Source organism: Caretta caretta, chromosome 1 (genome assembly GCF_965140235.1).
Source record: "Caretta caretta isolate rCarCar2 chromosome 1, rCarCar1.hap1, whole genome shotgun sequence".
Classification (NCBI taxonomy): domain Eukaryota; kingdom Metazoa; phylum Chordata; order Testudines; family Cheloniidae; genus Caretta; species Caretta caretta.
Window position 1 is genome coordinate 430,587 of NC_134206.1, and position 17,621 is coordinate 448,207.

Sequence of the window (17,621 nt, forward strand, 5' to 3'; positions counted from 1 at the left end):
TGGGGACTGGGCCAGGCTGGGCCTCACTGGGGCACCCCACGTACTCCCCTCTCCTCTGGGCAGGTACCAGGGCAGCCGGGCCTCACTGGGGCACCCCATGTACCCCTGTGATGCCACGGGAATTCTCTAACAAGTTTATGAATGACAGGCAAGGCAGTGACTGGACTAGGTGTTGCTACCCAGTGGGAGCCAACGGGTCAGCCGCTGCTCTCAGGGCAAGGCAGGTCCTGGAGCATGTGTCAGGAACTCTCTGGGGTGGGATGAGGGGAGTTAGGCCTGGCTCAATCTGACCCAGCTCAAGGGAGGATGCTCAGACAGGGGAAGTGGCCAGGACTGAACGGCTGACACCTGACAGCAGGGAACTCTGGCAGGGGACTGAACTCCAGGAGGACAATGGCATGAAAGGTGACAGGAGGCTGGGATAAAAGCAGCCTTTGAAGAGGCCTGGGGGCTCATTTGGGCCTGGGAGACAAAGAGACAGAAATGGCTTGGCCAGCATGGACAATGTCCAAAACGCTGCTTCCCAGGGCTGACTTAAGGGCTTCCCCGGGCTGTGCTCCAGGTGCCTGCTTTGCACAGGTGGCTGGTGTCGCTGCAGATCCTGGCTGAGGTGCCTGGATCCCTGAAGAGTGTAGAAGTCTCTGACCAGGAGCTTATGGCAGCTGCACTCACTGGGCAGAGCTCAGGGCGGGACCCAGGAGGCTGGAGCCCAGTGGCTCAGTCTAGTAGGCGTTGAGGCTGCATGGCCTGACCTTAAGGGACAGCAGGATCCTTTGAGGTCTGGCCCACTGAAGGGATTCCCCCAAGGGACTGTTTAAAAGATCGGGGGTGGCACAGATCCGATGGATCAGTGACTTCACCTCCCCTGATGGACAGGCATCAATAGGGAATCCCACGTATCCCCCTGACCACCACATAACGGGCCGATTCCCACCCATCTCCCACCCGTTGCCCCTACTGGCCAACCAGCTGGGCAGCAATAACGTATCCTGACCCACACCAACTCCCGCCCATGTGAGGCTCACCCCTACTGATGGGCCTTGCACCTAAGCCCCTGCATCTCCAGGGGCTCAGCCGGGCCGGGTGCCCACCCCTGCCGTTCCAGGGGCTCAGCCAGGCAGCCGGGCCGGGTGCCCACCCCTGCCGTTCCAGGGGCTCAGCCAGGCAGCCGGGCCGGGCGCCCACCCCTGCCGTTCCAGGGGCTCAGCCAGGCAGCCGGGCCGGGCGCCCACCCCTGCCGTTCCAGGGGCTCAGCCAGGCAGCCGGGCCGGGTGCCCACCCCTGCCGTTCCAGGGGCTCAGGTCCGTGCACACCTTTCTCATGGCAGACTCCTTGCTCTGCTCCAGCAGTTGCTGCTCCTGTGTAAGGATCTCGATGCGCGCCTCGCGGTGCTGACGGTCCTGCTCCTGCTGCTTCTGCACCACTTCTTCACGCTCCGCCCGCCGCCGGCACCTGGCCACTTGCTGAGGGCAGGAGAGGAGCAGACATGGCACCAGCAGCCCACACAGCCCTTCCCTCTGCTGCTGCCCAACCCCTGCCTCACCCCCAGCATCAACCCAAGCCATTGCTCCAGGCTGTGAGTGTCTGAGCAGGACAGTTACTCTACGGATGAATACTCGCCCCACTCTGTCTGGAGGTACAAATCCCCAAACCCTGTGGAGAGCGCCCCCTGCCTTCTCCCTGCAGCTGTACTGCGGCCTTGGGAAGGGTCCCCACTCTGCAGCACAGCGCCCCCAGCACCACGCTGGGTGAGCTGATCTGGTGGGTGACAGCACAGGGCGCCAGGCTTTCCTGGAGGCCACCCTCTCACCTCCTTGGCCATGCGAAGTTTCTCCTGCAGATACTTGATGTCCCGGTTGTGCTCCCGCAGCTTCTCACTCACTGCCCACATCTTGGTCAGAGCAAGCTTCATCCTGCCCCAAGGAAAACAGAGTGAGGCTCCCGCACCCCCCCAGCGCATGTTCAGATCCAGGGCACTAGGGGCACTTGAATGTGGGGGTGCAGCCCAGGGACCCCTCCAGCTGGATCCTTCTGTTCCAAAGCCAGGAGCCCCTAGTGGGCAGCTCTGGGATAACCTGACCCTGGCAGGGAGAGGCAGCTTGTGTCCTGGTCAGGGGGTCAGACCCTGCTCCTCACCCATACTCCTGGGGTGGAGGGGGAAAAGGAGGCACCCCATCCCCATTCTCTCCCTCAGCCACGTCTCCTCAGTCACAGAAGCTTGGCACACACAAGTCTGGAGCTGTGGTTGCATGGCCCCCCAGAACACTGCTGCCGGCTGTTAGAATGGGGGCAGCTTGAAGGCCCTCTTGCTGAGTGTCGAGACCCCACAGTCCAGCCATTACTGACATGGGAAGTTTACCCTGCTCAGCGCTGATGGCCTGGCCCATGGGGCAGAGCCATGTGGGGGCACCATGGGGCCAGAGTTAAGGTTGTGATGGGGAGCAGGGTTTGGCCTCATTCCTCACCGATCAGCCTGAGTCCAGCTCTGCCTCTGCAACTGTGCTGAGAACATGAGGAAAATGTCGACGAAATCCAGGAAGGTCTTTGGGGTGATGAGGGGCATGCTGGGGGCCAGGTGTGTGGCGTAGCAGCTGGCAGAGCGGTGAATCAGAGCCATGGCTGAGGCAATGCTGGCGAGCGAATTCTCCAGGGCCTGCAGCGACGCTGGGACTGACAGACAAGCAAGTGGACACCATTAGAGACTGTGGAGAGGAGGCAGCAGGGCCCACGGGTTGGAGCTGGCCAGCACGAGCGGCCAGGCACTTGGTGCCTGTATTCTGTGCCGAACCCAGGTGGGCCTGGCCCTTTGCTGGCTGCATAGCCGCTAGGATCCAGGAGGGGCTGAGACCCCAGAAGCAGGCCGAGCCCTCACCTGGGCTCTGCAGAGGCTGCTGGCTGAGGGCATCTTCCAGGCGCTGGTTAGCCACCTGCACCAGGGACTCCTGGCTCCAGGGCTGGTACACATCAGTGCTGCAGGTGAGGGTGAGCAGGGCTGTGGCCATGGCTGTGGGGTAACCCAAGGGTCCCCTGCCCTTCGCCCAGCCCTTGTGCCCATCCAGCAGCAGCAGCAAATGCAGATTGCTCCTCACAGATTGGTAGAACCTGGAAGAGAAGGCCACGGGGCTGAGGGAAGAGAGGGGGACCCCCAAGATATGGGGTGACACCAAACCCCTCCCTCCCAGTCCAGTTTGAGGGGGACTGACACTAACCCCCACCCAGCACAGGGAGTGCCCCCTGCCACCAGTGGATAGCCCCAGCCCAGCAGGGTCTCAGGGCAGGCCCAGCTGGAATTTCCTTCTCTCACCAAATACCCCTGACAAGAGGATGCCCCCCCGTGTGCGGGCGGGGCCTCTATGATTCCCCCCAGGGCAGGCAAGGTCTGGAGCCTGTGTGCACCCTTCAATACAGAGGTGGGGGGAGGATATTACACCCCCCTGGGGTCACCCCCATTAGACCTGCCCGGCTCAGGGATCCCACCCCCCAAGCCGCGGTCACTCCTGTTAGACCTGCCTGGCTCAGGGATCCCCCCTCCCCCCCGCAGTCACTCCTGTTAGATCTGCCCAGCTCAGGGATCCCATCTCCCCCCCGCCCCCCTCCGGGGTCACTCCTGTTAGACCTGCCTGGCTCAGGGATCCCATCTCCCTCCTGCTCCCCCACCATGGTCACTCCTGTTAGACCTGCCCAGTTCAGGGATCCCATCTCCCCCCTGCCCCACTCCGGGGTCACTCCTGTTAGAGCTGCCCAGCTCAGGGATCCCATCTCCCCCCCGCCCCCCTCCGGGGTCACTCCTGTTAGACCTGCCCAGCTCAGGGATCCCATCCCCGCCCTGCGGTCACTCCTGTTAGACCTGCCCAGCTCACAGCATTCCCAACTTCCCCTGGCCATGGTCTCTGTCACTCCCTCCCTGACCTTTGCAGGACTATGTTGGGCCTCATGGTCCTTTTGATGTTCTGGTTCTCCTGCAGCAGTTCTTTCACGATGTGTGCGGTGTCTTCAGCAGTGTACAGGCCAGGGTAGGTGCCCTCTCTCATCAGATCCACCAGCTTCTGCATGGTGCCCAGTGCCACCCCCTGGTGCACCAGCACCACGACTCTAGCATCCAGGATCCCAGCCTGCCAGCTAGCTTTCCTGATCAGCTCTCTCACCTCCCACTCCCCCGCCTGCCCCGTCAGCTCAAAGAGCTGGGAGCTGGTGGCGTTGGCAGCCAGGGCCACCAGGGACCTCCTGCCGGTGGAGAGGTGCAGGGAGAGGAGGGCCCCATGCCCCTGTGGGCAGCACAGCACCCGCAGCAGGCGCACCAGGTGCTGGGTGACTTCTCTGCACAGCACGAAGCCCCTGGGGAGGAAGGTGCTGAGCTGCCGCTGGATGGTGTCCCAGCATCTCTCGTGGTAAAGGCTCTCCCGGCTGGAGGAGGCCGGCGTCAGCTCCCTGCTGAAGAGGATGTTGCGCACGTCCTCTCCTGGCAGCAGCAGGAGGTGGGAGGGCAGCAGGGGCTTGTTGCTCTCCTTCTTGGTGGAGGGCCTGCGCTTGCTCTTCAGGGGGGTGGTTTGGCGGGTGCTGGTGTGGCGCCCCATGGCCGGGTGCTGCTCCTGGAAGCGAAGGTGCAGGGCTGGAAAGGGCTGGATGGAAACCATTCTCTTCATCTCAGTCGCCTCTGCCCCCTCGGGCTCCAGTGCGTCCAGGGCAGAGTCCCTGGATGGCACTGCATCTGGCTGGTCCAAGGCCAGGGCTGGGGCCTGGTCTATGGGATCGAAGGCGTCGGGGCAGTCCCCGTCGCTGCTGCTCTGCGAGGAAGGCTCCTCATGGCTGTCAGCCAGCACACCCTGCTCAGCGCCCAGCTCCATGGCAGCGTCTTGCCCGGCGGGCTCCATGATGCTCCTGGCTCCCTCGCGCTGCTGCGGCTCCTTGTCACTGGTGGATACCACCCTCAGCATGCTCCTCTTGGTGCAGAAGGTGCTGGCAGCCACGTCCAGCAGCAGCTGCCCGCTCTCCTGCCGCTCGCGCTCCGACAGCAGCGGGTCGCAGAAGATGCGCAGCGACTCGTGCAGCCAGAGACGGACGATGACCCGGGTGCTCAGCGTGAGGCTGAGGCTTATCCCCGGCTGGCCTCGCTTTGCAGCCCTGAGGGTGCTGGGGTCCTCCAAGGGGCTGGTGAGGTGAATCCCGGGGCAGGGCCGCAGGAGGAAGAGGCCCCTGAGAACCTTCTCGATGTGGTGGTAGGAGAAGTGGTAGCAGGCGGGGGAGGAGCGGAATCTGGCCGTCATGGCCTCGTACACGTCCACAGTGGCCCCCACCAGGGCAGTAGCCAGCTCGCTGTGCCTGGCCAGCAGGGGGAACTTCTCCAGCCAAGCCAGGACCAGGGGTCTGTGGATGCTGATCAGAGACTCCCTGGAGACACTGGGGAGCGAGAGGATGCTGCAGAGCCGAGTGAAGCGAGGGGAGAGCGGGTGGACACCGATCGCTGGGGCAGCCACCAAGCCAAAGCAATTGAACTCTGCTGAAGGGATGTGTCGGAGCTCCAGGGTCTCGGCGCCATAGACCTCCTGGTGAGAGAGGGCCTGGCGCAGGGTCTCCACCACGGGGTGACTCCCCTGCCTGGCATCTGGGACAGAAAGGACCATCACGCCTTGGAGCAGCCTGCCTATCCCACCATCGGCCACCCACAGGCTCTTCTAGGAGCCAAGCGCCAGTGGCAGGAGGGCACTAAAACACACAGCCCTGCGGACTTAACCAACCCTGGGTGACGGGCCTGGCCAGGGGGAGCCAGGTCCAGCTCGGGGTTCCAGACCTAATGACGGGGAGCTGGGCCCTGTACAGCCCTGGGGGTTGGGGTGTCCGGAAGGGTTGCCAACTTTCTAATCACACAAAACTGAACACCCCTGCCTTGCCCCTTCCCTGAGGCCCCCTGCCCTCCACTCACTCCACACATACACCCCGTCGCTCACTCTCACTCACTCATTTTCACCAGGCTGGGGCAGGGGGTTGCGGGAGAGGGTGAGGGCTCCAAGGTGAGGCCAGAAATGAGGGGTTCAGGGTGTGGGAAGGGGCTCCTGGCTAGGGCAGGGGCATGAAGGCTCCAGGAAGGAGTTTGGGTGCGGGAGCGAGCTCAGCGCTGGGGCAGGGGGTTTGGGGCGCAGGAGGAGGATCCGGGCTGGGGCATAGGGGGTCAGAATGCTGGAGGGGGCTCTGGGCTGGGGCACGGGGTTGGAGTGCGGGAGAGGGTGCAGGCTCCAGGAAGGAGTTCGGGTGCGGGAGCGAGCTCAGCGCTGGGGCAGGGGGTTTGGGGTGCAGGAGGAGGATCCGGGCTGGGGCATAGGGGGTCAGAATGCTGGAGGGGGCTCTGGGCTGGGGCACGGGGTTGGAGTGCGGGAGAGGGTGCAGGCTCCAGGAGGGAGTTCGGGTGTGGGAGAGTCCTCAGCGCTGGGGCAGGGGGTTTGGGGTGCAGGAGGAGGATCCGGGCTGGGGCATAGGGGGTCAGAGTGCAGGAGGGGGCTCTGGGCTGGGGCACGGGGTTGGAGTGCGGGAGAGGGTGCAGGCTCCAGGAGGGAGTTCGGGTGTGGGAGGGTCCTCAGCGCTGGGGCAGGGGGTTTGGGGTGCAGGAGGAGGATCCGGGCTGGGGCATAGGGGGTCAGAGTGCAGGAGGGGGCTCTGGGCTGGGGCACGGGGTTGGAGTGCGGGAGAGGGTGCAGGCTCCAGGAGGGAGTTCGGGTGTGGGAGAGTCCTCAGTGCTGGGGCAGGGGGTTTGGGGTGCGGGCTCTGGGCAGTGCTGACCTCAGGCGGCTCCCGGAAGTGGCGACATGTCCCTTGGCTGCTAGGCTCAGGGCGCGGCCACGGGGGCTGTGCTCTGCCCTCACCTGTAGGTGCCGCCCCTGCAGCTCCCATTGTCCGCAGCTCCTGGCCAATGGGAGCTGTGGAGCCGGCGCTCAGGGCGGGAGGCAGCTCGGAGCCCCCATGGCTGCCCCTGTGCCTAGGAGCCAAGGGACATGTCGCCACTACCGGGAACCGTGAGGAGCTGGGCAGGGAGCCTGCCTGCCCCACTGCACTGCCAACTGGACTTTTAATGGCCTGGTCAGCGGTGCTGACTGGAGCCGCCAGGGTCCCTTTTCGACCGAGTGTTCTGGTAAAAAACTGGACACCTGGCAACGCTAGTGTCCAGGCCCTGAGATGGGGAGCTGGGTCCAGCCAGGGGGAGCCGGGCCCAGCAGAGCCCTGGGGCGGGGGGTGTCTGGCCCCAGTGAGGGGAGCCAGGCCGAGCCAGAGGGAGCTGGGCCCTGCAGAGCCCTGGGGCAGAGGGTGTCTGGGCCAAGGAGGGGGAGCTGGGCTGTACTGTGCCAGGGGGAGCCAGGCCCCACAAAGGATATGTGGCCATTTCAGCTCAGCCCAGGGCACTGTCTGACGTGAGGCGGGGGCTCACCCAGCTCGGCGGCGTGCAGGTCATCCAGCAGGAGCAGGTAGCAGCTCCTCCCGCCCCTGGCGGCAGGGGACCGGGATCCGAGGAGGCTGGTGAACAGGGCCTTGTCCCGCGTGCTGCCCAGGATGTGGCTCTCCAGCAGGTGGCGCACGTGGCCAGTGCCAAGGGCAGGTGAGATGGCGACGCGGTGGTAGGAGTGATTGGGCTGGATCAGCAGCTCCGCGAAGGATGACTTGCCACAGCCCGGCTCCCCGGCCAGAAGCACTGGCTGCCTGGAGCCCAGGAGCAGGTCCAGCACGTAGAGGAGTCGCTCGTACTGCAGAGCAGAGAGACCGTGCCAGGGAGGAGCCCTGGGACTGTGTAGCAGCTGACCAGAGGGGAGCGCCATGGAGACTCGGGCACATCAGAGGGCAAGGAGCGTGTGCCACCTCATGCCACGTCTCCTGGCTGCCTGGGGCTCTTGGAAGAGCTCCCAGCCTTGCCCCCTCTGTGCCTCTAGCATCTGACCTCTCCTTCTTTGGCATCCCAGACGTCATCCAGCAACTCTGGCGCTTATCACCAGTAGGAATGATACAGTGTTTGATGGTCCTGGATGGACCTAGGGCAGAACGGGGCAGCTCCCGGCGACCCCCTGGGGGCCAGTAGTACCTGGGGCAGCTCACAGGACCCCCCAGAGCCTGGCCATACCTGGGGCATGACGGGGCCTGTCATGGGGACAGCTGGGGCCTGGCTGAATCTGGGGCAGCACAGGGGCAGCTCACAGGGCCTGACTGTACCTGCAGCAGGATGGGGCAGCTCCTGGGGACCCCCCTGCCCAGGTCTGGCTGTACCTGCAGCAGGATGGGGCCGTACCTGGGGCAGGATGGTGAAGCTCACGGGAACTGCCTTGACTCTGCCAGACAGATACTTCCCATCAAAGACCTCCAGTTTCCCATCCTCAGGCTGGGGACAGAGGTCAAAGACAGAATCAGCTGAAGGCAGCTCTATGGTGTAGCGGCTGCTGTACAGGACTCTACGGGCAAAGCTGTCAAAGAGGGCCCAGTGTCTGCAAAAAATAGAGACAGAGAGATGGACAGCGAAGGGGAGAGTGCCCTGCTGTAACTACTAGACCCCACTTTGCTCCCAGAGCCAGGCTAGAACCCAGGAGTCCTGGCTCCCTGTTCTGCTGTTTTAACCCATAGACCCCACTCCCTTCCTCCCTACCCAGCAGTTCTGGCTTCCAGCCTCCAACCCCATCCCCAGTGTCCACATTCCATTGCTTTGGCCTCCCGGTGCTGCTCACTCATCATCATTGATGGCATGGCTAGCCCAGGGAACCCCTGGCTGGTACCTGGGGTGCAGGTGGCCACTGAAGCCCCAGATGTAGGCAAACACGAAGATGCTGCGGACGAGCAGGTGGTGATGGGAGGGGACAGCTTCATCCAAGCCCCAGGGTGAAGGGACAGCTGACACCCCTGCACAGCTGTTCTCAGCCACTGGGGAGAGAAAGAGTCAGTCACCTTGAGGCAGGAGACCCCAGCCTGGCCTGGCCTAGCGATGGCAGACCTCCTGGCAGCTCATTGGCAAAGCCTGGGCCTGGCAGGTGCTGCAGAGCTCTGTGTGGGCCCGAGGTCCAGACTGGCCCTGTCATAAGCATTCATGGGCAATGACGGGCAGAGCAGCCCCCTAGGAGGATCCATGCCAGTCACCCAGGACTCCCTGGATGGCGAGATCCTGCCAGCCCAACAGAGAGCCCCGGGCAGCCTCCACCATCTGGCCCCTTCCTTGGGGCTCTGCCCCTGCTCAGACCCTGGGGCACCCAGAATGGGGGACCTCGGCTGGTTGGGTTCAGAAGCATTGGGGACTGGTTCTAATCTGGACCCCATAAGAGCAGGGGGGCACAAGGTCATTGGTCCTGCTGGGGTTCCCCTCACCTGCCTGGTCCTCCCTTCTCAGAGGTTGGGCCTTCGCCTTGTCATGGCTCAGGTGTCGGTCCAGCAGAGCCTTCAGGAGCCTGGTGAAGGCTGTGGTCTCCGGGATGCCCCAGGCCATGGGGCTGCGCAGGTCGGCGTGAGGCTGCAGCAGGGAGCTGCAGTGTTGCTGCAGGAAGGTGAGCGTAGGGGGGAAGACATCCTCAGCGAGGCCACGCAGCATGACCACACTCTCCTGGCTCACACTGTACCTGTGGTAGATGGTGGCTAGGGATGAGGCCAGCAGTGCTTGCCAGACGCATGAGCCCCCGCAGTGCAGGAGGGCACACCGTGTGGAGATGGATGGAGAGATGCTGGAGACATCAGGCAGCTCAAAGAGGAACTTCACGCCCTCTGGGGAATGGAGCCGCTGCCCGCTTGGCAGGCTGAGAGCAGGCTCTGCACTGAACAGTGATGAGATGGGATCCAGCCACTCGGAGCTGGCAGATCCATCCAGCACCATCCATTGCTGGGTGCCTGGCCCGCTCAGCCCAGCAGCAGGGGCTGAGGAAGCCATTCTCTGCAGGAGCCTGGAGAAAACACCCTCCCTCCAGATGCCTCCCTCAAGCCTGCCCAGGAACTCAGAGGTGCTGAGACTGTTGGGGCAGAGGCAGACAGTGCTGATGGGCAGGTATGCCACGTCCTTCTGAGTGCCTGGCCTGCCCGCCCCTGGCGCCAGCTCCAAGGACTTGCTCACAGCCAGCCTGCTCAGCACCTTGGCCAGGGTTTTCCAGGCTGTGGTCTTGCCGCTGCCTGCGGGCCCCACCAGCAGGACCCCCGGCGAGCCCAGCAGGGCCTGGCAAAGCTGCACTATGGTGCTGGTGAGCTCGGGGTCTGCGTGGAGCTTGTCCTCATGCAGCTGTGCTGTCATGGCACCCAGCAATCCGGGGGGGGCATAGGCCTCAGGGAACAGGGAGCAGGAGGCAGGGAAGACCCCTCGGAGCAGCTCCCACACTCTACTCAGCCGGGGGTCCTCCAAGGCAACCAAGAAGGGTGAGAGGCAGAGAGCTTGGATGAGGGCAGGCTCCTCAGCCAGACCCTCAACGGATGATTGCTGGGCTGTGAGCTGCTGCCTGGGCTCTGGCTGTGGCCTCGCCACGGGCGGATACACAATGCCAATGGCTGCCTCAATGACCTCCTTCAACAAGGCCAGCCGGCTGGGTGCAGGGCCCGGGCCCAGCTCCCCCTCCAGCCAGAAGAAATAGCTCAGCTTCTTGGCCAGCTGTGCTGCTTCCCGGAAGCCAGCTGCCAGCAAGGTCACCTCGGCCACCTTGTGCAGGTCAGGAGGCAGCAGGGCCACGGGGCGCAAGGCCAGGTGCAGGAGCTCAGGGAGACGCTGCAGGGTGGCCAGGCAGCCGTAGGTCTCCCTGACCCGCAGCAGCCGCTCCCCAAAGAGGATGTTCCCCAGCACGCGGGGCTGGTATGGCTCTGCTTCATCCAGGCCCAGCTCTGGCAGGGCCCTTGCAGGCTGCTCCTGCCCCTCCCCGTCCTTGCTCTTGGATTTGTGGTTGGGGGTCACCTGGCCCTTCTCCGGCTGCAGGCCCATGCAGAGCATCTGCAGGTCTGACAGGAGCTGGCTGAACCCTGACAGGACGCCGGGCCCCAGCTGGTCCACAGCCTCCAGCAGCAGCCAGGCCCCGGCCTGCACAGCCCCACTCAGGTGTTGGCGGAGGCAGCCCAGGCCCATCTGCTGGGAGCAGTGCAGGATGACGAGCTGGCGCCCCAGAACCCTGGCCAGGTGCTGCATGGTGGCCGTCTTCCCGACTCCGTGGCAGCCCAGAGCCGCGCCACAGCGGAACTCCTCCAGGGCAAGCAGGAAGCCCAGGAAGCTCCTGTCCAGCTGGGGGCTCCCCACCAGGTGGGGACAGTTCCCCACATACTCATAGTCATAGTGCAGGCGGATGTCGAGGATCTCGGCCCAGCAGCCAGGGGTGCTGGCGGCCCAGCTCTCAATGGGGGACCCGGCTGCCCTGGCGCTCTCGGGGTGCAGGACCAGCCGGTACTTGAGCAGCTGGGCCCAGGCAAAGGCGGTGGGTGAGTCGACCTTGCGCTCCAGCAGGCAGGTCAGCATGTCACGCTGGTGCACGGTGACAGTGAGCAGGGCCCCCAGCAGTGTGCTGAGCTGGGCGCTGCCCGGCTGCCCGGCATGGCTGCTGCGGTAGTTGCGGACATAGTGGGCCAGGGCCTCCAGCTTGAGTCTGTGTTTGAGCTTCAGGCCGGGCCTGCACACGGTGCCGAAGAGCCGCTCCTGCACATCTGCAAACCACAAGGCCTCCTCAGCCAGCAGCACGCACTGGGCTGGGAAGTCTGTTGCCAGCTGCCCCCAGTGCTCCACCAGCAGGTGCAGTGGCAGCTTGGTGGGAGCTGGGCGCTGCTCAAAGGCCACGTCAAGCTGGGGCCGCAGGGCCAGGCGCTGGGCCATGCATGCCTGCAGCAGGTGGAAGAGGGCCTCCTTCATGCGCTGCTCCAGGGCGCACAGCCATTTAGTGACCTTCTGGTTGAGGGGCAACGGGGAACACAGCGGCACCGTCTCCCCACAGGCTCCCACCAGGCCTGTGGCCTCTGACACGGGCAGCAGGGCAGCATAGGTGGCAGGGTCTCCAGTGGTCGAGAGCTGGCGGAAGGCCAGCTGGTGCACAGTTGGGAAGCAGCGGCGGGCCCAGATAGTCACCTCCATGGGCTCTGCTGGCGAGGCCACCATAGCCACCACCTCTGTGTTGCTGAGGAAGAAGAGGCGGGGGAAGCCCATGCGCGTAGCCTCCAGCACGTACTCCAGTGCGTGGATGAGGAGCTGCAGGTCCTCAACACCCTCACTCAGCATGGTCTGCAGGGGCACACCCATAAAGCGGCTCTCCCGGTTGGAGGTGGCCATAGGCATCACGCTGGATAGCACCAAAGGGTGCTTGGACGTCACCTCCATGAGCTCCCGGAACCTGCTGTCCAGCTTCTGGAACAGGCAGTCCTGGCATGAGGAAAGCAAGCATCAGCCCTGTACAAGGGAAGCCCCAAGGGGCAGGGAACTGGAGGCAGTAAGGGTGGGAGGGAGGACTCACTGGCTCAGGGCAGGGGCATGTGGTGCGGGAGACGACTCACCAGCTCGCTGCTGGGCAGGCTGATGTCCATCTCATACAGCACTATATTCAGGAAAATCCACTTCTGCTGGAAACTGACCCAGACGTCCAGCAGGGCTCCTGTGGAGAGAGGAGTCTGGGTGTGAGCATTCCTGGGGTACCTTCCAGGGTATACAAACCCCACACTGGAAAGGAAGGGGCTAAGGAGCTGCTCTCAGCCCCGGTGGCCCTACCCACCACACCTGCAAAGCCGACACAGGCTGGAGGTGGAGCTTACAAAGCTTACGGTGGCAGGCAGACAGTTGAGGTGAACCTGCCCCAGAGCTCTTGGGAAGGAAGGCCACAGGAGTGACCTGCCCAAGCCCACAAAGAAGGGACCTGTGACTCTCTGAAGGCACAGACTTTATCTTGGTGATTAGTTATTTACTTTATTCAGTGGGAAGAGACAGGACTGGCAGGGAAGGAGCTGCACAGCCCCTGAGGGTGCAGGACTTAGCTGCCTACCGTTGGGCACTGGATCAGAGATGGGTGGGTCTGGGCTCCCCACCAATCCCTAAAGAGTGATTACAATGGAAGTCTATCCCTCACTGGGGAACCTAGATGGGGGAAGACTTTGAAGGTACAAGGAGCTGGACCATGAGACCTCAACCCAAAGGGGAAGCCCTGAATCCCTCCCTTGCCCTGAAGACTCCCCAATATTGGACTCTTTATATATATACACCCCAAACAGTGTGGAACTGAAAACATGACCTGGCTGGAGGGCTGAGTCACTGAGAGTATGTTGCAATGTAAGACAAGGCTCAGATAAAATCTCAGAATAAACTTCCTCACTGTAAGACAATGGACCAGACGACTAGGGAGGTTGTGGAAGCTCCTTCACTGGAGGTTTTCCAAAGGACGGTGGAGAGCCATCTGTCTTGGATGATTTAGACCCAACAAATCCTGCATCTTGATGGGGATTAGACTAGATGACCCTTGCGCTGCTGCCCCGTCTAACCCTATGATTCTATAAAACCACTGCCAACTCCACACTCCTGGATGTCAACTTACCACTCCACACTGGAACCCATATTGGGTATCCTCAAATAATTACAACCCATACTTCATGGGACCACATTCTGAAAGAAATCTTTCCTGAACCTCCTCTTCCGATTAGGCCCCAACTGGAGTATTGTGTCCAGTTCTGGGCACCACACTTCGGGAAAGACATGGACAAATTGGAGCAAGTCCAGAGAAGAGCAACAAAAATGATTAAAGGTCTAGAAAACATGACCTATGAGGGAAGATGAAAAAATGGGGTTTGTTTAGTCTGGAGAAGAGAAAACTGAGTGGGGACAGGATAACAGTTTTCAAGTACATAAAAGGTTGTTGTGACGCAGTAGGGAGCGGGGTGGATTGACCCGGGAATGTCATCTAGTTTTACTGGGACTATCTGCATTGGGGATGGGATAGCAGGAAGTGACTTTACTTGAGGGACGATACCTGAGCCTGTAACCTGAGCCAGGAGGCGGGTTGAAGCCAGGTGACACCTTTGCCCGGGAAACTGGACAAAGGCTGAAGAAGGAGCTGGGGGGAGTGGGAGAGAGACGGCTGGAGGGGGGTTTGTTTTCAGTTTTGGGCTGGCAGGCGAAACTCAGGGAACCCCAAGGCTGGGGTCTAAGCTCTCTGCCCCCCAGAAGAACTTGACTGAGGGGTCCTGGTTGTACCTACAAGCTCTGTTTGGGACTGTGTTCCTGTCATCCAATAAACCTTCAATTTTACTGGCTGGCTGAGTGTCACGGTGAATGCCAGGAAGAGGGGTGCAGGGCCCTGACACCCCCACACTTGATGAAAGTTGTTACAAGAAGGAGGGAGAAAAATAGTTCTTCTTAACCTCTGAGGATAGGACAAGAAGCAATGGGCTTAAATTGCAGCAAGGGTGTTTAGGTTGGACATTAGGAAAAAATTCCTAACTGTCAGGGTGGTTAAGCACTGGAATAAATTGCCTAGGGAGGTTGTGGAATTGCTATCATTGGGGATTTTTAAGAGCAGGTTAGACAAACACCTGTCATGGATGGTCTAGATTGTGCTTGGTCCTGCCGTGAGTGCAGGAGACTGGACTAGCTGATCTCTCGAGGTCCCTTCCAATTCTATGATTCTGGCCTTCAAACAACCCCCCAACCTCTCCAAGCTCATCATCAGAAACAAGTTCCTCCTAGACTTGGACACACAACTCAATGCGGCAGCAGACCCTGCCAGAACAATAGATACAAAACCTGTAGACATATCTCCACTACTATGATGATCAACACCCCCCTCAACACATCTTTTGAGATCCATGGGCCCTACACATAAATGCCCTAATAACAACTATGTGGGTGAAACCAGGCAACCAATACGTCTTGAATGAACTCACACAGGAAAATGATAAAAAACAAAAACATCCTACCACCTGTGGGTGAACACTTTTCATGAAGTGGTCACTCTTTATCTGACCTCTCAGTCCTCAGCCTCAAAGGAAACCTGCAGAACACCTTCCAAAGACAAGCCTGGTAGCTTAATCCATAGCTTTGCTAGACACTAAAAATAATGGACTGAACAGAGACACTGGATTTATGACATATCACAGTGGATATACTTCTACGATCTATAACCCACTAACCTCCACCCAACTTCCTCCACCACACACCACTGGAGAAATGTTAATGGGCCACTTCACCTTGAATGGTCCCTTGAAATATGTGTTAACTCCTTATGCTAAACAATCCGTTCTACCTTATATTTAGCTGTAATGCTCTTAGCACTTTTCCCAGCCCTGAAGAAGAGCGCTGTGTAAGCTCCAGATGACTGGAAGCTAGCTAATGTAACGTCAATTGTTAAAAAGTGCTCCAGAGGCAATCCTGGCAATTACAAGTCTGTAAGCCTACTTTCAGTACCAGGCAAGCTGGTAGAAACTGTAGTAAAGAACAGAATTATCAGACACCTTGGGGAAGAGTCAACATGGCTTTTGTAAAGGGGAATCATGCCTCGTCAATCTATTAGAATTTTATGGATAAGGGTGATCAAGTTATACAGTGTACTTGAATTTTCAGAAAGTCTTTGACAAGGTCTCTCACCAAAGGCTTAGTTTCTTTAAGTGGTCATGGGAGTTGCCTGAGTTGTCCTGAACAGACTGCAGATCCTTGCAGGCAGAATCTACCCTGAATCACAGTGTGGCTTCAGAGCTGAAAGGTCTGCTATTGACATGATCTTCTCGCTGAGACAACTGCAAGAGAAATGCGGAGAACCAAGAAGCCCCTCTACATAGCCTTCACCAATCTCACAAAGGCTTTTGACCTTGTCAGTAGAAGTGGACTATTGGCACTTCTAGAAAGGTTTGGATGTTCCCCCCCCTCCCCAAGCTCTTCAGCATGATTTGATCCTTCCCTAAAAACACGCACAGCACAGTCCAATACAACGGCTCAGTAGTAGGAACGGATGGGTAGGATCCCCTGGGGGACTAACATGAAGGGGAAAGGAGTCCAGGAGAGCTCGCTGTATTTCAAGGAATCCCTGTTGAGGTTACAGGGACAAACCATCCCGATGTGTCGAAAGAATAGTAAATATGGCAGGCGACCAGCTTGGCTTAACGGTGAAATCCTAGCGGATCTTAAGCATAAAAAAGAAGCTTACAAGAAGTGGAAGGTTGGACATATGACCAGGGAAGAGTATAAAAATATTGCTCGGGCATGTAGGAATGAAATTAGGAGGGCCAAATCGCACCTGGAGCTGCAGCTAGCGAGAGATGTTAAGAGTAACAAGAAGGGTTTCTTCAAGTATGTTGGCAACAAGAAGAAAGCCAAAGAAAGTGTGGGCCCCTTAATGAATGAGGGAGGCAACCTAGTGACAGAGGATGTGGAAAAAGCTAATGTACTCAGTGCTTTTTTTGCCTCTGTCTTCACGAACAAGGTCAGCTCCCAGACTGCTGCGCTGGGCATCACAACATGGGGAATAGATGGCCAGCCCTCTGTGGAGATAGAGGTGGTTAGGGACTATTTAGAAAAGCTGGATGTGCACAAGTCCATGGGGCCGGACGAGTTGCATCTGAGAGTGCTAAAGGAACTGGCGGCTGTGATTGCAGAGCCATTGGCCATTATCTTTGAAAACTCGTGGCGAACGGGGGAAGTCCTGGATGACTGGAAAAAGGCTAATGTAGTGCCAATCTTTAAAAAAGGGAAGGAGGAGGATCCTGGGAACTACAGGCCAGTCAGCCTCACTTCAGTCCCCGGAAAAATCATGGAGCAGGTCCTCAAAGAATCAATCCTGAAGCACTTACATGAGAGGAAAGTGATCAGGAACAGTCAGCATGGATTCACCAAGGGAAGGTTATGCCTGACTAATCTAATCGCCTTCTATGATGAGATTACTGGTTCTGTGGATGAAGGGAAAGCAGTGGATGTATTGTATCTTGACTTTAGCAAAGCTTTTGACACGGTCTCCCACAGAATTCTTGTCAGCAAGTTAAGGAAGTACGGGCTGGATGAATGGACTATAAGGTGGGTAGAAAGTTGGCTAGATTGTCGGGCTCAACGGGTAGTGATCAATGGCTCCATGTCCAGTTGGCAGCCGGTGTCAAGTGGAGTGCCCCAGGGGTCGGTCCTGGGGCCGGTTTTGTTCAATATCTTCATAAATGATCTGGAGGATGGTGTGGATTGCACTCTCAGCAAATTTGCGGATGATACTAAACTGGGAGGAGTGGTAGATACGCTGGAGGGGAGGGATAGGATACAGAGGGACCTAGACAAATTGGAGGATTGGGCCAAAAGAAATCTGATGAGGTTCAATAAGGATAAGTGCAGGGTCCTGCACTTAGGAAGGAAGAACCCAATGCACCACTACAGACTAGGGACCGAATGGCTAGGCAGCAGTTCTGCGGAAAAGGACCTAGGGGTGACAGTGGACGAGAAGCTGGATATGAGCCAGCAGTGTGCCCTTGTTGCCAAGAAGGCCAATGGCATTTTGGGATGTATAAGTAGGGGCATAGCGAGCAGATCGAGGGACGTGATCGTCCCCCTCTATTCGACATTGGTGAGGCCTCATCTGGAGTACTGTGTCCAGTTTTGGGCCCCACACTACAAGAAGGATGTGGATAAATTGGAGAGAGTCCAGCGAAGGGCAACAAAAATGATTAGGGGTCTGGAACACATGACTTATGAGGAGAGGCTGAGGGAA

At 59.5% G+C, this 17,621-nt stretch overlaps 1 protein-coding gene across 1 annotated transcript in view; it reads right to left on the reverse strand.

The window, feature by feature from the left end:
* DNHD1 (dynein heavy chain domain 1) overlaps positions 1-17,621 on the reverse strand; it is a 171,281-nt gene that overhangs the window by 48,210 nt on the left and 105,450 nt on the right. The window contains exons 20-29 of the mRNA XM_075125455.1: positions 12,454-12,551; positions 9,325-12,322; positions 8,742-8,886; positions 8,264-8,456; positions 7,415-7,727; positions 3,910-5,602; positions 2,873-3,102; positions 2,466-2,670; positions 1,811-1,913; positions 1,314-1,463 (exon numbers count right to left, since the gene is read on the reverse strand). Of these exons, the coding sequence (XP_074981556.1) occupies positions 1,314-1,463; positions 1,811-1,913; positions 2,466-2,670; positions 2,873-3,102; positions 3,910-5,602; positions 7,415-7,727; positions 8,264-8,456; positions 8,742-8,886; positions 9,325-12,322; positions 12,454-12,551 (6,128 nt within the window). The remainder of the gene's footprint in view (positions 1-1,313; positions 1,464-1,810; positions 1,914-2,465; positions 2,671-2,872; positions 3,103-3,909; positions 5,603-7,414; positions 7,728-8,263; positions 8,457-8,741; positions 8,887-9,324; positions 12,323-12,453; positions 12,552-17,621) is intronic.